The sequence below is a fragment of the Trematomus bernacchii genome, unplaced genomic scaffold, assembly GCF_902827165.1.
Source record: "Trematomus bernacchii unplaced genomic scaffold, fTreBer1.1, whole genome shotgun sequence".
Lineage (NCBI taxonomy): Eukaryota > Metazoa > Chordata > Actinopteri > Perciformes > Nototheniidae > Trematomus > Trematomus bernacchii.
In genome coordinates, this window is record NW_022987609.1 from 4127672 (window position 1) to 4151435 (window position 23764).

General features: G+C 40.8%; 1 protein-coding gene across 1 annotated transcript in view; it reads right to left on the reverse strand.

Moving 5' to 3' along the window:
- Positions 1 to 22146, reverse strand: part of LOC117483484 (nucleolar protein 4-like) — a 146975-nt gene extending 124829 nt beyond the window's left edge. Inside the window, 1 exon segment of the mRNA XM_034131842.1 lies at positions 21709 to 22146. Within this exon segment, the coding sequence (XP_033987733.1) occupies positions 21709 to 22146 (438 nt within the window).
- Between the last annotated feature and the right edge of the window lie 1618 nt (positions 22147 to 23764).

Here is a 23764-nt window from a genome sequence, read left to right on the forward strand (position 1 = left end):
TCTAAGAGAGGATGGGGAGGATTTCTTTTAGGTTTAAAAAATTAAAATATAAAAAAATAATAGAAAGTAGCAATAGGTTTATCACTGAGCAAAGTCGCTTATCAAATACTCATTTGGTGTAATATCAGTGAGAATAGTATATTTATCAAGTGTATTTGATATAGATTATGATTCACACTCAAATACTGCAGTATTCAGGAAGGTGAATTTACTGTAACTTTTATATTTTAAGTTACTAATCTCTTTGTTAGGTTTGCCTGAATAAATGTTACGTTTGAGAGAAAACACTTAGTGGAGTTGTTAGATGATTTATCGCAACCATTTTTCACAAAGTCTATTTTTTGACAGGTGTTTCCTTCCCATATAAATGTGTTACAAAAATATCACATTTTATGAATAAATAACATATTTGAAACATTTATTTTTGCTGGACCCTGTTGAATGAAAATATATTTATTTGTGGCATTTCAAAGCTTTGAGTAAAATGTTCTTAGTATTTATTTCACACGTATCGATTTTATTTCCACAACACCACCCTCACCTTTCTATCTGACCCTCCATCTCTCTCTGACCTGCTGCACCTCCACCGCCTCCGTCCACACATTATGAGCAGCTTCCCTTTCTCTCTCTTCCTCTCATTTCCTCAGTTTCTTTTTGTGGGCTCTCTCCCTCTGTTCATCTCTCCATCCCATTTCCAAACCAGCCTGTTGCTAGGATACACGTGGGGTCCATTCAGTGGAAGCCCCCTCCTCCTCCTCCTCCTCCACCACCAACACCACCACCCCTGCTCTACATCCTCCTCCACCCCTCTTGGATGGACTGGGGCATACACACACAGCTCCAGCAGGATGAAGTGCGTGTTGAGCCGCGAGCAAGCAGCATCAGCCAACCTGCATCACGACACACACACACCCTGACAAACATACAGTACACACAGACATGCAGACATTGTAGAAACACATGCATGCACAGCAAATATGCACGCACACAAACCCACATTGTGACACAAACATTCGGACCACACGCACACACACTGGTATACTGCTCCTACTATAGACTCCCGGTACTAGGATGGGTTAAATGCAGAGGCCAAATGTCACTGTGTGCCGTGTGCTCTGCATGTGTGACCATTAAAGAGGGGTTTCATCCCTCCGATTCTATTCTCTATACACAAATGCTGACCAGCACAAACACACAAATTGACTCCAGAAACACACACCACTTCAGCCCTGAGGTACCATAATGCAATGCAGTAGATACAGCTCCAGTTCCCACTTCAACAACACAATCAGACAGCGGGAAGACCGACAATCACTCCAGTCTGCATTAATATTTCATAGGTGTGTCTATCTGCAACATTTTATGCAATAACACATGAAAAATGATGTTAAATGACGATGGAAAAAAACTGTTCGACTTTACAGAAACACAGAATAATGCACTGTTGGAAATTCACAGCACAGAGTAGACATCAACCACAATGTGTCTCAGTGGCAAGCAAGTAAAGCTGTCTGCAGATTTACAGTTACAAGATGGGGTTAACATCAGAGAGGGATTTACACTTCATATCATTCCCAACAGATTGCCGAATGAAAGTGCATTTTAAAACAGTTACATGTGGTTACATTTGGGTTCAGGAAACTAAAACCAGTAAGTTTGAATGCATATTGGCGGACTCTAAAAATGGTAAATGTCATCTTAAAAAAAGCTTTTTTTAACCGTATCTGTCAAGATGCTCTGCAAAGCAAAAAGTACACTGCCAGTGTTTGATAGTTAATTACCTCCAGCTCAAGCAGGAAACCTAATTACCTGTTGCTAAGCACGATAAAGTTTGTCTAGAGTGGGTGAAAATAGGTTTCTCTGGCTTTCGTTTGAAACTTATAGAACTTTGCACCTGCTGGCCATCATACTCTCTTATCACCTCCTGTCTCTGTTGCCATTGTTAACGCAGCACGTGAGAACATGACACATTTGGAAAGCTGAAGACAAAAGCAACATTGTGTTAATTAAGAGAACTAGTTTTAAATTAGATTACCTAATTGGTTAGATGGGAACTGTTTTTGTACGAAATTAGCAGTGTAAAAGTACAAGACAGAACGGAAAAACTCTTGGCATTACACTTTTAGTCATCAAGCCCATTAGGAGGGAACAATTAAACTACTACACATGAAATATCAAATGTTCTTATGATGAAGGGGAGGGTATTTAGAGCTAAGGAGACAGGAAACACGGAGAAACTTCATCAACACATTAAGAAACACACATGACTGCATTGGTGTGTAAGAAACCAAGTTCAGGGAAGAAAATCCATCCGTGAGTCTTAAGGTTGCAACTCTTAGAGACAATAATATTACAGACTAAAAACTCATGTATTTTCACTGCAGCTTGGCCAATGAAAACTCATCAAATGTATCTTTGTTTAGTTTTTATTCCCATGGTTGATCGCACTTTTTCTAAAGAGGACATGTTGAGCTTATTTTCAGGTTCAAATTTGTATTTTGTGCCGATACTGTGACATGTCTCCATGCTTTAATGTTGAAAAAGCTCTTTGTTTTTCTCATACTGCCTGTGCAGCAGCACCAATTTTCACCCTCTGTCTGAGACCAGAGCCCATGAGATGTCCCGCCCCTGAGCCTATCACTTACAATGTGTTGGAGCGCTAGCCAATAGAAACAAAGTGTTACGAAGCTATGTCACAATGATAAAGAAGTAAACAAAGGAGTCCAATGGGGGAGTTCCAGGCAGGGGGGGGGGAGTATGTGGGAGAGAAACTCCCTCTGAAGGGAACTTTGGGATTTTTTGGGAACATAGTCATAGTTCACCTTAATTGTTGAAATAAAATTATTGTTTCTCTGACAACCTTCCACATTTACAACAAATGCTATCCAATATTGTCCTAGGGATGTGTGCTTGCATGCATTTGATTGGAAAGTGCAGTTCCTTGCCGGCCGGGTGCGTTGGGTTCAAAGTGCTCTTATTGGAATGATTGAGGCGGCAACACTTTCTAAACACGCTGCTGTGTGAGCAGGCAGTGTGATTCAAGGAAGAGACTACAGGCTGCTTCTACAAGCTGTAAAAAAGAAGAAAAGAAGCAACTGTCTGACAGTCGGTGATAATCCTGCTTACAGTCTTCACATTCGGCAGCAGAGGCAGCAGCTAAATGGGCCATGACACAAACCCACACACCCCCCCCCCCCCCCCCATCACCTCTCTTCCCTCCATCCATCCTGCTCACTGTGACCTGCTTCTATCCCTCTCTCTACCCACAGCAGCATCCCATCGCTCCGTCTCACTCCATCTATCCATCCATCATCTCCTTCTCTCTCCAGAGGACTTGATCCCACAATCCAAACACTTCTTCCCAGATGCTGTATATCTTCTTTCCTTTTCTGCACATATACTTCTTCATCCTTTCCTCCAATCTCACATCCTTTTATCCCAGTCCTCCTCCTCAGTGCAGTGCAAAAGTTAAGACAGATTTAAAGAGCGAGAATGAAAAAGGAGGCTTTTCCTTTCCTTATGACATCTACTGTGTCTGCATGGACTACAATATTAACCTGATTAAAGAAATATAACTAAGAAAAGAGCATTTGTTATTACTTCAAATTAATTAAAGTAAATAAGGAGGCATAAGTTAATTAAGACATAGCGTGAGGATGGGTGACGATTCAATATTATTGTTTATCCGCTTCCAGCAATATCATATCGTCTATCTATTAATTAAGTTGAGCCCTTTTCTTACCGATCCAAATAAGTTTTTAACCTAAAAGTTTCATTAAAATAAGTTCTTGGTCAGAGCGAAATCAGCCCCTCAGAGCAGAAACATAATGATGTGATGATGATACTAATGAGGATTATTATTATGATAATAATGACAGTGATATGATTATGATTGCAATAAGGGTGACGTTGATGATGGTGTTGATTTTGATGACTAAAGCCAGACACACACACACACACACACACACACACACGCAGAGACAGACACAAATCTAAGGAGCATCGAGCTAATTAACCAGCAGTGTTGGCAGCAGGGCTGAGAAAGGGGCATTGTGGGAAAAGAGGAAGGGCTCCAGGGGGGGTAGAAAAGCTGAACATGGAAGAGGGATAGGGGAGACGAGGAGAAACATGAGGAGAGTGGGGGTGTCTGAGGGGAGATAGTGAGAATGAAAGAGGAGGGATGCTGGAAGGGAGGTGGGGGTGGGGGGTGTTTAGGAGGGGGAGGAGGTACAGGAACGGAGAGGGGGGGGGGAAGACATGATAATGAGAAACCCATTGTCCCACAAGAACACCTCCTCCTCCTCCTCCTCCTCCTCCTCCTCACCAAACCAGCAGCAAAATGTTCCCTTCCATCCATAAAGCTAAACAGGTGAATCCTGATGAACTATTTTCACTCAACTCCCCCTCCAGGTGAGATAAAAAGACAGGGAAATAATCCATCCACTAGCTCTACCTGCTTATCGATTAGAGGATCTCGATCCCATGATTACACTCTGGACTGGCTGCTGTCCATCACAGGATGTTCTGACCTGCCATGTGTCTTTGTTGATCTGATCACTGTGTACAGACTTTAAGGTGATGGTTCACACATGGCTTCAGAATGTGTCTCACTAGTGATTGGATCTCACTTCCCAGCTATATTGTGTCTTTGTCTTTTGCCTTCGCGCCAAGGGGCCTATTTTTCTCCGTAAAACGGCTGTATGTGTAATATGATTGGATTTTGAAATAGATTAAATGATCCTTAAATATAAGATTATTGTCAACCAATGTTTCTACCTTACAGCCACCAACACAGCGCACAGAGCTCCAGATGGGATGAGAGCAGATGGCTAGGTGTCAAATCTTTGGAGAGTACCAGGACATCAACAATGACACTCACCAAAAATTATAATTGCACCAAAAATTATAATTGCACCAAAAACACAAGTTTCTCTATCTATGGTGTCTGTGAGATGAGAAATCATTTCAAAATACCATTCTTACTTGTGTTGAAAAGCAGCCTTGGAAAAAACCAACGACTAGGTGCTTAGTTCTTACGCCTACAGAGGACGTCATGTGAGTAGGTGCTTAGTCCATGGAGCCACGGATGCATTTGCATACACATTGCTAAAATAATGTGGCCATATGAGACACAGACCAGCTCCAAATGTGGTCTGACTTCTTAATATTTTTGTTGTTGGACTTGGAGGCACAGTACAGAGAGAGACAGTCCATTCATCAACCAGACAATAAACACAGAAGCAGCTCATTCAGCGGCAACACATAACAGAGGGAACTCATTTCACTGCTCAAAACAAGTCATTTGTTATCAGAGTTGACCTCAATACTTATTCTTCCAAGAATTCTACCAATGATGTGAGATGATTGTACTTTTCCAAAATGTTTTTTTTAAGAATGAATGTCTTTATCCTGATTGTTAGACTAGAATCAAAACATTTGTCAATTCATGAAGAAGATTATTAAAATGATCAATCATTTCAAATTTGATTTGAGGGATTACATTATTGACAATAGAACCCACAAAGAAGTTAACCACCTCTGTTGGGAAAAGTCTGGCAGATAATTCAATTTTCAGGCTGCTTTTTGAGTTAAGTTTGCTGGTGGAGGACGGAAAATGCATGTTTATTAAGGAAAGTGTTACCTTGAGTGTTTCTGGTTTGTCAGGTCTCATCATTGAGAAGTCATTGGTTACTCTTAACACAACCTGGACTTTTAGAAAAAGTGAGAGCTGCTGGTTTTCTCCAGCTGCCGCTCATGTCACTTCTTAGTCTGACTGCTCACTAATTCGCAGGTGGCCGGATCAGATTTGGGTGATTAGGCGGTCTAATCATGTGCTGATATTCATAATCTTTTGTCACACAGGTGTGCACATTTTCTCTACAATACCTCTCACAGCAGCAGCAGGCTGATGAAGTTCATTTACATACAATATGTACTGTTACTCTTTATATGGCTTTTTTTCATAGCAGACATCTGAGTAGAAAAAGTACTGATGTAATTAGGAGCATTAATAATGAATCAGTTCTATACCATTTCAATGACCTTCAATCTTACTTTTTTCACAACTGTGCTTTCAGTTTAAAATACATTTTAAAAACCAAACAATGTATAAAAAAATAATAAAACTGTGCAGATATCCATAAATTGCCACTGAACTACCCAAACGTGCTGATTTTATGATAGCGCGGGTCAGAAGGAGCAATGCGACAGGACAGACAGTACAAATATGAATAAACAAACAAGAAACTCTCCCCCTACACACATTAAGATGGTGTTCTCATTTTAAAAAGTAAAGGATGATAGGCTGAATCATTGCACTCTTTCATATTGAATACATGTCAGCAACAATGAGAACTATTGTTAAATAGGCTTCTGGAGATTTCACAATTTGTAAGGTCAATCAAGCAGCCTGACCTAAGATCACAGGTCAAAGTGAAACAGCGCTTTAAGACATAACAATGCACCAAACATAAAAGTGTGGTTACACAGAGCTTCTAAAACACGGTAGCTGTCCAAATACGTATTAAGGGGTTTTTATCTTTTTCAATTATTCAGAAATGGACTATGCTCCTGTTCATATTTGTCTGGTTTCTCTGATCCTCAACACTATGTCTGACATCAAAAGATGTGGCACAGAGGGAATGATGGGAAAACCCATTTGAAATGAGTGGTCCCACTGTCACACTGTGTTTACACCTAAAGCCAACATGCTGCTCAGACGATATATGAGCATAATTCTACCTTCACTATCTCAGTTTGTTTTGCCTCAGATGAATCATGATCCTGTTAATCCCTTACACACACTTTGATAAATCAGCATCAACACATAATAAACATAGGCCACCTCCACTATCTCCAGTCATTGAGTAGACATGTGACTTTGAGTAAGACTCAAAATTAGACTGCATGTCTCTGACAGGACACTCAAACTAAATTGTGTAATTATTTTTCTCCGTACTTTTTATCAGACTGTTTCCCAACCACTATCCTGCCCAGAAGGTCACTGTTATCTCATGAGACAAATACAGTTACTGTTTTAATAATTTAGCAGATATACGCTAATTGAATCTTGCCGAATTATAGAGATTTGATACTCAAGTAAAGGCTACAAAATACATATATAATATAAAAAGTGTTTTAAATATCTGCAAATGAGATATAGTATGGGAGTTACAGTTGGAATCGAAGCTCTTGAAGCTGTTGAAGTGCCAGCTGACGTTGAGCGCTAAAACGTTTTGAAGTATCTGTTGAACTGGAGCTGCTGGAATCAGTTTAAGTGAAATTAGTGAAAGTGTCCGTTGGTATTTTAGCAGTGATAGCAGTTAAAATGTCAATTGAAGAGTAAACATTTTTTAAGTGTATGTCTAGAAGCTAATACAGTTGAAATGAGAGTTGAAGTGTAAAAGTTAAAAGTACTTGAAGTGCAACTGAAATCCACTGAATATCCACTCGTATAGTTGAAGTGTTGTATGAAGAGTATATCAAATACATTCATCTTTAATCTGTAGTCTGACTCTTAGAAAATGAAAAGATAACTTTTTAAAAAGAGATGAATTTCCAGAAGACCACATTTGTCATACTCTCAACCTGCGCACTCTCCCCAAACTAAGCAGTGAGTGTGTCATTTAGCGTGTTTAAGCCGTTCTTAATCTCAGAGGGCCGCCTGTGACTGACTGCTCTCATTAATTATGCCTGGTGGCTGCTGTTAATATGCCAGGCTGCCTTTCAGGTGGAAGAGGGGAGTGATGAGAAGGAGGAGAAGGTCAGGGGGAGGCAGGGGGAGGCAGGAGGGACCAAGGTGGAAATTGAAACTCTGCAAGTCTAATTAAGACTGGTGTTAATTTCTTTTCACCATCACTGCGGCCGAAAGGAGCCGTTCACCATGGTAACGGAGAACACCGAGGGGGAGGTGAGCCAGGTTTGGTCTGAAAAAACACTGCGAGTGAATGTGTTTCAAAAAATACCAGCACTGTTACAAATTCAGTGTATGTGGCTCCAGATAAATTCGTTTTTTTTCCAGCAGCGCTCCACTACAAATGAAGCCGTCCTTATCAGTCATATTTCAAATCTTTGACCCAAATTCAATTTACCAGCAGCAAAATGTTCCAGTTCGTCCCTCTCACAGCTGGAGTCCTTTGCCAATTAGCAGCTGTTTTTAATCTTTGTTCAAAGAAAGAACTCCTTTATTAAGAAAAAAAATAATGATTCATTTCAAAATGTATTTTGAAATGATCATATGCAGTTTCATAAATAACCAGAAAAAAATTATAATACGGCACATTTTCTTTAAATTAAACTTGATTCCCCAACAGAAAAGTATGGCAAATACTCACTTAAATGTGAAGGTGTTGAATTAAATTAAAGCTGTATTAAATTTAACAACTCTTGACAGCTTTGACAGAGATTTTACACTCAATGTTTCTGTTATAGGATCCTTTGAAATCTGTTGTATTAGTTGATAATGTATCCTTTAACCTTTAATGTTCATGCCAGTTTATCACATATAAATACATTTCACTCCACCCATCTTATAAATGCAAAACTACGACACAAAGCTTTGACAAAGGAACGTGAAAAGGTGAAATGTGTATTTATATGGAAATGTCAACCTTTTCACTTTTTAATTAGTTCAGGGTACACAAAGTGTCACTGTATATTGTGTTGAACACGTAGGAGCTCAGAAGGCATGGCAACCGTCTAAATTCAGCCTCACCAATTAAGACATTGAGCATGATCTGTACAAGTGATCAAGTTCTGTTTTCCTCTCATCCAACCAATTAAAAGAGAAAACTTATTCTCTTTTGACAAACTTTGTTTGCGAGGGTTCGAGAAAGACAGAAAGGTTTGTGTGGAGGTGTCAGAGGCTGATGTCCAAACTTTAATGTCACAGTACAGTGGATGTGTGTGTGTCACATTCAACGTTAACTTTGTTTGATTGAAAGCGGAGGCGGTGAAAATGAGAGACAGCCCCCGCTCATTATCAGACATCGCTCGCTTGTCTTTGGTGTACCTGTGGTATTTAACTCTATTATAAACCCTTGATGTGATAGGGGTGTGATTTTATAGATTTTCTTTCGTGCATACAAAGAGAAATAGTTACCGTTAATTTTTATATGGCAATTATAGTAATACGTTTCAAAAACAAAACCATCAACATCAACATGGTATATGATTTTGATGTGAAAAAATCACTTCAAACATATTTATCCTAATCAGTGAAGACAAAGAAATCAGGATGATAACAGGAGAAATATAATCTTATATTACTATCGGGCAAACTGATGCAATGGTCTTCAACAATCATTATTATTTTTAGCTCAAACAACAAGCTAAAACAACGTTTTTTGAGCATTACAGACTTTTTTTTAATTTAAAATCAAATCAAAGTTATCTTAAATAGACCCATCTGGTCCAAAATATTTCAAAATATTTAATTAAACCCCTAAAGTATCATTATTATAGTCCTGGTAGCTAAATGGTTAAGTAAGACACCCGCAACACCCTTAGCTGATTTTCTTGCTTTCTGCTGGTCTCTTTACTTGGAGCTGTCTAATAAAGGCACATGTGCCAAACATTTACAATTTTAATACATTCATGTAGGTGAGCAGTCGGCCTTGCTCATCTCAAAAGGCCTTAATGGACATGAGGGTTATTGGTACAGAAATAAGAAGATATAATATATTTGTATTTATGTATGAACTGGGTGAGCAGATTTAAAAGAATGAATGGGTGTCAATTATAAACTTTATCCTGCATGTAATGTCAACTGAAGGATACAATTACCGGAGACATCTGCATTTCCCTTTATACCCAACTACTGTTAGAAATGTCCTATTATTTCGAGGTTTGACCCTTTAATGGAGTCTCCAGCTTCATCTTATCCCTATCTAACAACCACCCCACACACACAGACACACACTTTCTATGGACTCTCAGTAACATAATTACACCACCAAACAACAACATACAGCTGCTCAGCAAGAGGTTTAGCTGTGTGCGCACACACACACACGCTCATACACACACACTCGTTCACCCCTTCTGTCTTTGAGCAGCCTCACACACGCTCAAACAGAGGGGGGTTTGCTTCCATTGTGCTCCAAGACATCTGACACTTGCACTGATCCACGAAACAAAGACAACGGCTAGGTGTGTGTGTGCCACACACACACACACACACACACACACACACACACACACACACACACACACACACACACACACACACACACACACACACACACACACACACACACACACACACACACACACACAACACACACACACACACACACACACACACACACACACACACACACACACACACACACACACACACACACACACACACACACACACACACACACACACACACACACACAACACACACACACACACACACACACACACACACACACACACACACACACACACACACACACACACACACACACACACACACACACACACACACACACACACACACACACACACACACACACACACACACACACACACACACACACACGAAATCAACAGCAGTCACTTTGCAGGAAGTCACTGCAGCTGACACAAAGAGGGAATCATCATCTCCGAACACTAAATGTCCTGAGGCTGACAAGTTTCTAGCTACTGTAGTAAATTGTCCCTACAGCCGGCTTACGTTTTAAATGTTTCAGTACAACCCAGGAAATAAAGTCTAGTAGATACAAGAGGAACGTGCAGAAATGGACTGGACAGAATTAAAAGTCAATCAAAAGTCAAAGAAATACAGCTGTAAAAAGCTTAAGTTTAATAACAGTCATAATAAATCTGTCAATTTTAGGGTGAATTACCTGGAAGTGAAAGACGCCTAGAATGAAAGTACATTAGAAAATTCAGCCGCCCCCTTGTTGGGTTTATAGTAGTCATTTGTCATTCAGAGTTGTAACGATTATTTATATTATCGATGAATCAGATGAATCAATAGAGTCCATCCCAGTTTTTTCTATATCCAAGTTGATGTCTTCAAACGTCTTGTTTTGTCAGTCCAATCCACAATCATTTTCACTTTTGTAAAGATAAGTACAGAGAAAAGCAGGATATATCAATATTTTAAAAAAGGCAAGAAATTGCATTTACTGCCATTTCATGAACTAAAATATACTTTCACGATTAAATGATTACCAAAAATAATGGTTGATTGGTAGTCTTATTGTGGAAGCTCGATATTTAGAATATTAATCACAATTGAAAAATTATTTCCATAATGGATAATCTGCTGCTTATTTTTGTTATTAGAAAGATTAATCAATTCCTCTACAAAATGTCATCAAAATTCCCTGAAGCCTAGTTTGCTTGTTTAATCAGACCAACACTCCAAACAAAAAACAAATAATATGGTATTTTAGCTTTTAAATGGACTTAATTACAAAGACAATTAGTCACGGTACCTATTTCCATCTTGCATTTAAGACACATGTTTGAAAGAGCGATGCTGAAATGATGTCTACAGTTGGGGGAAATTGATTTAGCTTGTCTACATGCTGTCTCATCTCTCTTATGAGGAGACATGTTGAATAAGTTTAATGTCAGATTAAGAAATCAGCAAAGAGGAGAAACTTCAACAGTGCAGTTTTTTTTCTAAATCCTATGTTGAGAGACTCACACCCAGGTCACAGGGAGGTTGACAAGCATTACCCACAAGGCACTGGTGTTTAAAGCTATTCTGGGGCGCTATTCTGCCAAAGCCTGCGGAGTAGTCTGGGCAACTTTAAGTTCCTTGAAGTCGTCACAGAGTTGATTTTGGTGTCTCTTTTGTTTCCCAGCACTGTGCCCGCTGCTTCACCCAGAGCTCGGCCCTGTCATAACCTCTGGCACAGATGAACAGTTGCTTACTCACACATACAGACTATGGCGTACGATAGGGTCAAAGGGAGGGTAGGACACACACACGGACCAGAGTCATACCAATTCCTGTCAATTTAGGGTTTTTATAATGACAGAATAAGGGGCTCTTTGAGATAGCCGAGATCTCCGAGGCCTGATAGAAGGGGCCAGCCCAATTAAGCTGTCCCTCCTTCAGCAGACACACACAGACTGTCAGACCCCCATCTGCACAGGACAACACTCTCATAGAGTCCCTCCTCCTCCTTTGACGGTTCTACATTGGGACAAATTGTCTCTGCTAATAGAGGACAGAGGACACACACACACACACAGAGGTTTCATTCATCCATCTGTTTACCTAAACATACCATTTTCCCATCCCACTACGGTGCTGATAAGAGCGCAGACAAGCCTGGTTAATCGGAGTCAATTCCAAGTCAAGACAGCTCTGTGTATCTGATTTATACTGAATGTGACAGCCGCCCTCATCGGAGGATATCACAGTTTAAATTTCAGCCATTTGGGCATTGTTCTCATGCGGCAAAACTAATCATGGAGGCAGAAGGGGAATACATTAAGCACCAGTTTGTGGTACAAGCGAGTACAGTAGCGAGGGAATGAGTAACACCAAAACAAACAATATTATTTACAGCAATTGCATATTGTATAGAAAGCATTACTCAGCTCCTCGCTGTAAATGATGGCACCTGCCTCTGCCCTATATGACATTAAATGTGAAGGCATTGAATGCATATTTGACATATTTTTACAATGTCTTGTTTTAAACTACTCAGCTTGGGACAGTTTTATCAACCACCGCATGGAATTCACTTGTACATGAGAACATCAGACATATTTGAATTGATGCAAAATTCAGAAATGTGAGCGGTTACTCAAAGGTCTGGAACTGAGCTAGGTGGATTTGTTCTGTCCACTTGTTATATCAGAGTCAAAGTATGTCAAAGTATAAGCAGTGTTTTTTCACTAGAAGAACTGTGTCTGTTAGGTGTCTACACACACACACACACACACACACACACACACACACACACACACACACACACACACACACACACACACCACACACACACACACACACACACACACACACACACACAACACACACACACAAACACACACACACACACACACACACACACACACACACACACACACACAACACACACACACACACACACACACACACACACACACACACACACACACACACACACACACACACACACACACACACACACACACACACACACACACACACACACACACACACACACACACACACACACACACACACACCTCGTTGTACATAGGGCTCTGCTTCAAACTGGACAACCCTCCTCTCTCTACAGCAGGGGTGGGGAACCTCCGGCCTCCGGGCCATATACGGACCGCGAGACCATTTGGTACGGCCCTCGAGGTCATTTATAAACACACGCGAAAAAGAAAATAATTAAAGAAATCTAGACCGCAAAATAATTAAACAAGCGAGTGCCTGTTTTTCCTGGCCAAGGTCAGGGTCCTTGAACACAACACGAGCCTAACGTGTCATCACGTGGTATATGTCCCGTCAGGGGTGCAGTTCTGACGGAGAGCACCGGAACGCCGCTCCGGGCCGGGACTTCACAAATTGCAGTAGCCTACCCATAAGGAGCCGTACACATGCCGCAGTTTTTGCGTGGCTGTGTCTTTAGTTGTAAGCCCAGTGGCGATCTGTTCATCTGTCATACTGATCATACAGTCAATAACTTTGTTGTTATTAGCATCTGGTTAGCTAGCTATGCTAACGAATATAAGAAGCTTTTTCTACAACCAGTGAGGTAAAGGCACATCTTTATATGATCATTATAGTTATAAAAAAATAAGAGAATAAAGTAAACGGGTATAAAATACTATATGACAGTAAAAGAAAGTTATTATTAATAAACAAGAATACAGTTTAAAAGGGGAGTGATTTGTAAAATATCCATAAAGAAAAATTAAATCTGCTTACAGTTCTGTTTCATATGGATGTTGAGAGATCTATCCATAGATCTATTAATTTTGCTCTCAAAGTGCACCAGATTGATGCTTTTAACTTCAACATTTTAAAAAAAAATCTTCCCGAGGGAGCATGCCCCCCGGACCCCCCTAGAGGAGGTTAGGTCCCCCCCCACTTAAATCATGTCCACATGGATAGGAAACTAAATATTTGCACACATCTTGTGTCCATATATTTCTGTTTTGGTGGTCATGCCACAACCGTGCACGTGAATGCATGCGCGAGTCATGGTAAAATGTCTGGATTAAGAGGTTGCTTTTTCTTTGCACAGCATGAAAGAAAGGCAAAATGAATGGGCTGTGATTTTAGTTTTTTTAAGCAGACGTTGAGTTCAATCATTTGTACGGCCCTCGAAGGATGTTGTAAAAATTGAAATGGCCCTTGATAGGAAAAAGGTTCCCCACCCCTGCTCTACAGCTCTGGTTGTGGACAGTGAAGGGAAGGGGAAGCAGTCATCACGTACTTGACACCACTGTCTAGATAGCAACTATTATTAGTCCCAACTAACCACTCGGTGCTTCCTTCTTTAGCTGAAGCTTCAGACTCTGTTTGCACGAGAGAAACTGATGCCTTCACTTTCCAGTGCATCATACAAATAGGTGACCCAGAGATGGTACGAGTCAACATTTGGGAACTATGGTTGCCTTGAGGTAACGTAAAAAAGTGAAAGCTAGAGCCAGCCTTATGTTTGTTCATTCTGAGCTACTGTAGAAAGATGGCGGACTCAGTAGAAAAGGGCCTGCTCTCTATGTAGAAATGAAGGGATTATTCTAAGGTAAAGAAAAAATAAACATTTCAGTTTCAGCTTATTATGCTCCAATGAAAACATACTTATGGTTTCATAGATCCTACATATAACATATGGCTCTAACATTTAATATGCCGGCAGTCTTCAACATACTAAACGTACAAAGAAATAGCTGAAGTAATAACATGTTTAATCTGCTTTGTACATTTGTATTTTGTGGGACATAAAAACGAGCTAAATGTATAGACAGAATTTTTTACAGCAACATCTTCTCACAGATAATCCACAGAAAGCCAAAACCATAATAGGTTATGATTATACAGACATGGATATTCTCAAGACACACACCACATATATACACGTTTCTGATGGTGTATGTGTTACAATATTTTACATGAAAAGGGCTGTACATGTTCCTTCTGGCCAGATTCTCTTCCGAGTCTTAAACCAAAACCCCCACAGGCAAAATGGGCGGTTTCACTACTAATTAAGCTAATTAAAAAGTGCCCTCCTGAATTAACTGAAGGGTAGCTTCCCCACCAGCAGCCATTTTAGTGAACTTGTGTTACATACCCTCATTTTTAATAACTTGCCATATTTACTTAGTGGTAGTGAACTGAAGAGGATGTTGAAATGTAGCACACGACCCTGGCTGAATTTGAAAAAAACTAAAAACACAACAGCACCTTGAGGCAGCCGAACACACAGCATCATGTTAGGCCTAGGCTCCACGGGGACGAAAACGGGTTGAATCCGCATATTTCTCATGCATATAGCCCTTTAAGCTCGACGACGCCGTAACAGAAACGTAGAAACAGACCCCGCAAACGACAACGGGTCCAAAGGTGGATAGATCTGGGAACGGAGCGCTCTGGGGGGTCCAACGGGGCCGTGGGGTCGCCTATACGGTCATCCGTTTCATAGCCCCGCCTCTCCCCACCTCTGCTGCTCACCCCCGCAAAAGTACACTGCACACTGAATTCAGATTATTTATCTTTATCTCGATATGAACATAAACGCGAGTGAAGTCTAATCTGACAGGACGGAGACACGCAGCTCCTCCGGCTGTGAAGCAGCGGGAGCAAAACACACACTTCAAGTCAGATCACCACCCTTAGCTATTTTAATGACCTCTCAAACTACCTAAACTAGTTATAAATATGTTTATTTTTACTGTCGGGTTTACTTACTGGATCAGCTGCTGCATGAGGAAGCATGAAGATTTAAACTTTAACACACATTGACCGGCGAAAAACTCTGCGCGGTTCCCTCCGCCCCCACCGCGGAGAATAAACAGAAGTGCAGCCATGACAACCATTCTTCTTCGCTGCTTTTGTGGAGGAAGTTGCTGCTTTTGTGGAGGAAGTTACAGCGCCACGTACAGGTTCGGCATATGCAGCTTTTCCAGCGGTTGGATGTAAACGGAGCCGTCTCGTGGAGCTTGACACAATCCGGTGTATATTGCGTGTGGGCGGAAGGTTTTTTGCGGTTGCATTTGCGTTACTCCGATGCGTTTTGCCGTATGGGTTCCCGTGGAGCTGGGGCCTTAGACTCCATAACGCTTCGGTCCTTTTCTGAAACAGTGTGTTACCCTCGCTTAATTTCATGGCGAGTTATCAAAGGAAGAAGACAAGCTGTGTTAAAATAGTCGTGTTTTTAAAGGGGTTGTCAGTTCAGCACACAGTTTGACGAGTTAACTGTTAACATAGCATGAATTCAAAGTACTGTTGCTATGGATACCTGGCAGTTTAATATACCTTGTGGTCTGATTTAGAAATCTAATTAAACTGTGGAGGAGAAATGGTTGAGATGTCTCATTATAAAACCGTAACAGGTACCTGAAGGCCAATAAGAAACAAGAATTTAGATGTATTCGTGGGTTTTTAAAGCACCCAGTTCCCTCTGTCACTGTGAAGTAAAAATCCACTTCGCCATTTCTCGATGCCAACTAGATACCACAAAACATACAGAGAAAAACGATGCATCCCCATTCAGCACAACAGCACTCTATAAAGGTTGGAATACTGTTGCACCAGCAGCAGATATCTGACAGAAAGCAGAGAGGAAATCCAGCAGTAGGGCCGGCCAACTTGTGTGCTTTAGGTATAAGCAGAATCAAATGAAAATGTCTTATTTCCTCTTGAATGTTAACGCATCAACGCTACGTCATTAGTCCCGATCCCCTGGGTACCCACAGTACCTGCAGTGCTGTTAAAAACAAGCGATGTAACATTTTCACAGTTTTGTCATCAAATTGGTACAGAACTATGGGTTCTCCTGACAAAAACAATGTATAAGAAAGGAAAACAGTCGTGGTAACTTTCATAATCAAATAATCAGCCAGTATTTTTCAAACCTAAATACTTAGATTGTCAATAAATTGTCAAAAAAAGCATAAAATCCAAATCCTAAATTCCTAAAACTCACAATGCTTTTCAGTTCAAAACTCAAATCAATTAAATTGTACTATTTCCTTAGACAATAATTTGCCGATATGTTTGTAAGAATGTTCAGAATACTTAACTGGTAAAAGCACATTTTAAATGGCTGAAGCAGGAATAAGCACTGTGTAACTGCTTCTACAAAATAAAATAAATCCCATGGATAATACATATTTGTATCTCTTGGTACAGAACACAATCTAATCCTCCAAACATAAGATGCATCTTTGGCACACTTTCACATCTATGATGCATATAATAGTTCTTGAGCTTATCATTTTTAAAAGGTCGGGGCTGCTGTGTATAGACATTAATTCAGTACTTAACATGAAACTGGAAATAAAGACAAAACGATAAAGCTGCAGCGCAAATCCATTCAAAAGGCCAATATATGGGTTAAGAGCGTGTGTATAACACAGACAGGGAGTAATGAATGCAAACAAAGGGGAGGAATCAGTGTCAGTTCTTTGTCACTTTACCCGATTAATATTCTTCATCAGTCTTCTGATATGCCTCCTGTGTCTGTTCTGATTTCTTCCAAGCTGTTATGAGTGTCACCTGTGTGTTTTACATGTGTTAAGAGCTGGCTCCAAAGTAAATCTCAAGTCCCTCAGGTAGAGTAATGATACTGTTGTGTCCTCAACCTTTTTGTCTCCAATTTAAACATCCCTACATTGTTTTATACCTCAGCTGAGTGATATAATCTCTTTGTCTCCCACACACACGCCTTTTGTGTACCAGTGTGTAAACAGTGTCTGATCAGCTGTTGCTGCAGTCAGGTCATACCCCTCTCAGCAGGGCGCAGACAGAAAGAAAGCAGGATGCTGATTTGAGCCATAAACACAGCATTAGGACCCCGTGTAGTTCAACAGTTTGGCATGTATTTCTTACATTGCTCAACGGGTAGGAGATGAGAAGACTTGAGCTTCAATCTGCACAACGGATTTTTCTTGAAACCAACATGCTGACAGTTTTGAAACACAAAATGACACACTTTCCTGCTGTCGCTATCATTTACCGTCATCTGATGTTTACTTCCTGTATTGCTAAAGACATAATGCCTTGACTGTTGTGTTTTGCATTTACAGGGAAAGCTGATGAGCATGACAAGTTGCTCATTGTGTAACTGTGCAGATACACTGGTCATATGGGACTCTCAAGAAATGACTAGTGATAGTATTTATTCGTCTTATTGTTAAGCCCAAAACCAACATCTAATGTTTACTAACAAGTGCTGTCTGTGTATCGAAACCTCATTAATACTCTTCCTCTGTACCATAGAGCTCCATTGTTTGATTTTTTTAAGTAGAAACTGATCACACAATAACGACTCATTATCAAATGATAACCAGGGGTTCAGTCTGGATACACAAATCATCTTTGTCCTAAATGAAAGCTTGGGGAACAAAGAGTAATTTAAAAATGAAATCACAGCAACTGGTCTTTAAGAAAAAATGTCCCTCTTACACGGGACAACCCCAACACCCCTCTGTGTCACAGTGATGTTTATGGTTCATTGGAACTATGCACTTACAAAAACGGTCCTTATGAAACATTGACATTTTTAATTTCTCTGGATTTTCAAGACTAACCACATCGATTGTTATTGAGGTGGCAGCAAAGACAAATGTTTCAAACGAAATGTGACCAAAACAATCTGCACTGCTAGATACCACTAGAGGGGAAGTGAGAAAATATGTTTGTTTTTTGTATCTGGGGGAACCTTACAATAGCCTAATTTAAAAAGAGGACTAGCTTAAACATCCATGCTCTGGAGATTTCTTTACAACATCGGTACAGTTTTGTTTAGGAGCAGAACACAGACGCATACTCAGTTCAAGTTCAAGAGAAAACTCAAGGGATTTCTTTCTCTCTGCAGTCTCAACAGCCCAATCCTCAGATACTGAACAGACTCAACAAAACTGCTGCTGCCAAGGATGAGACACACACACACACACACACACACACACACACACACACACACACACACACACACACACACACACACACACACACACACACACACACACACACACACACACACACACACACACACACACACACACACACACACACACACACCACACACACACACACACACACACACACACACACACACACACACCACACACACACACACACACACACACACACACACACACACACACACACACACACACACACCACACACACACACACACACACACACACACACACACAGACACACACACACACACACACACACCACACACACACACACACACACACACCACACACACACACACACCACACACACACACACACACACACACACACACACACACACACACACACACACACACGGATTAACAGAAGATAAACTGTGCAAGAGGATTCCCAGTCCCGGCTGCGATGCTCCTGATATTAATCTGAATATGAAATGATATGGGACAGGGTGAAATTAGCCAAGCGGTAACCATGCCAACCAGCATCTCAAACACTTCTCATCTCCACAGCAATCCTGCATCACATCGACCTGCCTCTCTGTGTGTGTGTGTGTGTGTGTGTGTGTGTGTGTGTGTGTAGCCATCTGACCAACCCCTGATTCCAGTCTGCAGATATAAAACCAAATCATTTTGACCCAGCTCTCCACAGACTCACTATCTGTTTGAAAATACAGACAGACTGAATCACTTCTATATATAAATAGCGTTTTGCAATTTCAGAAATAAGACCATTTTCTTTCCTTTCATTCATATATTTGTGTGTCATCCCACTCAAACTGCTCTCCGCTGTCAACAAGTGCTCTCTGCTTTTGAAAACACCAACAATGCGTAGGACACAAGAGAAAAATAAAGAGTAAAGCAATAAATACGCTCCTGCAACACCTTTTTTTCAATAGCTACATACAATTACCAATTTATGGCTGGAAATAGAGAGGATTCTGCTTAGAATCACAGCAAAAGTCATGATGTTAGAACAGACAAGACATTTTCATTAAAAAAAAAAAGACAAATATACAGTAGATGAAATGGTTGATGATGAGAGTCATGGGCAGCAAAGACTGTCATTGAAATGTAAAGATGCAACAATTTAATTATTTATTAATATTTCCATGTGTAAAATGTCAGAATATTTTTGACAAATTCATCACAAATTGGCTTGTTTTCTGAAACAACCAATCCAGAACCTTAGAAACCTAAAAGATATAAAAGATAGATAAGTAAATTCTCACATTCGAGGGATTGAAACAGTGAATATTTGGATTTGTTGCACTCATGAATGAATGCATCAACCAATTATTTAAGCACTAACCAGATCATGTTAATAATCAGCCCAACAATTGTAATGTGTCCTTTTCATAAGATTTTGACTGTAACAATCATTCATAATTTGCTTATGATTACGAGTAGGTGTTTTTAATGGCGGCATCATTTGTGCACATCCTTAACAAATATATTTGAATGATAAACCACCAAATGTTCACATTGTTTTGCTGCAATGAATAACTTACTGATTGTAAATCATAATGATGAAGTCTATATCAACTTCATGAAACATTTAGCAGCAAGAAAACTGCACCTTTGTGCAGACACAACAAACATCATTATTGAAGAAGGCAAAGAAGCTAACTATCACACCTAACATCACACCTGGTTGAAATTAGCTAATTTAAGAAAAACAGGTTCATTTGTAAAATACTTGTGTCCAAATATGTGACTTTACCCTGTGTGGTCACAAACAGCATACCTAGATTCCTAATACGCAGCCATTCTTAATTTAATGGGGAAGCATTCAACCTTTAAATTAAATTAAAGCAAGAAAGGTGAGTTTTAAGTAGCTCAAAATGGGTCACTTGGGAAACTCTGGGTTCAAATGTCAATACTAGAGTGAAAAGAGGGCAGAAGTAAAGATGAGACAGATAATCGTGACCCTTTTAGTGATGGGCAAGATTGACAGATAATTCATCAACTTCAGTTGGGACACCCAGCAGTGCTAAACCAAACTCTACTACAGACACATAAAAAGCTGCAAGCTTTTTTGAAGACTTCTGTCTTTACAATTTTCCTTTTCATAACAGAATAAATAAGTTTAGTGGTGTGTAGATATTTATATAATGAGGGGTTGAAGCCTGTTAAATGTCAATAGTTGTTTCCCTTCCTTGGTTTCATCATTAAAATTAACATATCCTGGGCTGGCAGTCAGAAAACGACTCACAAATGTATATTTTTAACAGATTGATTACCAGATGAATAAAGGTGCATTGTTAGTACAACGTTGTCTGTAGCTTAACCAGTATATTGTCTCTCAGTCAACTGGGACAGGCTCATAAAAAAAAATGTGGGTTTTAAAATAAAAAAGTAGGCTAGCAGTGCAAAACCACTAACAGGCTCAGCTCTGTATTGGAACAGGTGTCTGCTGTAGCCATGGCACTGAGCCAGGAAAAGTTATGTTGTTCAGGCGAAAACACACACACTCACATAGGCTACAGACCTTTTTTCTCTAGGCAAATAAGGGTAGCCTCTTCTGGATGGACACGCACGCAACGTGGAACAGGACACACACACACACACACACACATCGCTCAGAGTGAAAGAGGAAGATGCACTAACCGTCGCCTTGATGGGCACGTACAGCACCGCTCTGTCCGATGACCCGTTCTTCTCGTCCCGCAGCGTCCGGACCTGGAAGCCCTTGGACTTGACCCAGAATTTAAATTTGGCGTTGATGTGGTTGTTGCCTTTCTCGTGCAGGAACACCCCATTGCTGTTCTCCTCGTCCCCCTGGACCAGAGTCTGGAGGATTTTGTTGTATTTACGCCGGGTCACGGTCTTGGTCTTGGCGGTGTCCCCGTACGTCCGCAGGCACCAGTCCTGAAATGCACCGAACATCTCCGCCCCTCCGCCCGCAGCCTCGGCACCGGGAACCCCGCTGCTGGGACTCCGGCTCCTCGGCTGGTTCTGGTGGTTGGTGGTGGTGGTGGTGGTGCTGCTGCTGGTGGTGGAGGTAGTCACCGTGTCCGCCACACTGTTGGCTTTCCTCGTTGTCATGATAAAACGAGGTGCACTTTGTTTTAACAAGATAGTCCGTTAAAAGGCCCACTTTGTTCGTCCGGTAAAAATATCTCAGGGTTCGGTTTGGCTAGCGAACGTCGCCGAAACCACAGTACCAACGGTGCCTTTTCACCAGGGGGCAAAATCAGTCCAAACCTTCCAATTATAGTGAAAAAAAATTCAACAAAATCTTCCCTATAGCTCGACTAGTTAAACCCTTTAAATTGTCTCTTTTCCTCAAAAAATACGAACACGCTGCAAAGTCCCATCCGGTTTTTTTTATAAATTAACGTCTCAAAATTAGCCGTTTGGATATCCTGCTCAGCTGTTATACGCACCAACGGATAGCTGCGAAGAGACGGAAACAAGAAAAAGAATAAGCGCTCACTGGGGATGCCAAAAACGGCCGAATTAAAGTCCAAACCCGGCCCCTGTTCGGATGCAATTTCTGCAGGAACAATGTGACACGAGAAGGGACCGGGAGGCAGGCAGGGAGGGGGCACGGAGCGGCAGGACGGGCGGTGCAGAGTGGAGCCCTCTTCAGACACACCTGTTAGAAGCGTGGGTCGCTCGGCCTGTCCCGTGGGGGACGTCAGTCACCGCCTCCCCTCTTCAACCACCTCCTCTTCCTCCTCTTGAGAGCAACGCAGATGCACGCTTAGCTATCTTTTTATTTTACCAAGATAATTCCGACATTAAAATCTAGGTTTCTTCTGGGTTCCATGTCGGGTCTCCATCACCGTTGGACCAAAGCGCACGGTTTTAAAAAAAGAAATGACACGTCCTCAAATTAGCGGATTGATTTGCCTATTAACAGCACTATTTTCTAGACAATTAATCCCAATATCCCTCCGGCGCCTTTGTCACCTTTCTCTCTCTTCCTCCTGATGGGAGTCGACCGGACACCTGTTTGAATCCGGGGTTTCTTACCTCTCCCTTGCACCCTTAAAGCGGAACGCTACGCCTCATTTCCTCCTTGCTCAAATACACGATAAGGAGATGGTGATAATGACATAGGCTACTATATGTCCGTCCCAGCAGCAGCTGTAGTCCTAAATGCACACAAACACACTGCTGCGACAAACAACCACCCACCCTGTTAGCCCGGGACACGCACGCTGCAGCTCGAGCTCAAAAAGCAGGAAGTGTCCAAAAAGGACGGTCCCGTAGCTGTCAAAAGGGGGTGTAACACAGACATGTGCAAAACAGAAAATTACCACAAAAAATGAGCTAAACTCAGTCAAGTCAAAATCTAAATTGAACGTTAATAGTTCAGATGAGTGTTCATTATCATGCAGGATTTCTACTTTTTCAATTATATAGTATAACATATATAATATCTGATTAGTTTCACCTTAGATAGGTTTGGTTGATAAAACATTTATTTATTTATTTAGGTGACCTTAATCTGGTGCAATACTGCTGACAAAAAACTAATTACATATGAAAACAAAAACAAAAGTTGTATGTTTATTTATCCATTAGACTGTTTTGACAGTATTTTTCACACTATGACATCTCTCACTCTACATTCGACATGTTTAGTTAACTGTTTGATGTATTTATTTAGTCTCTTTATTGTACTTCTCCACATTTGTATAGATGTAGTTTTTCC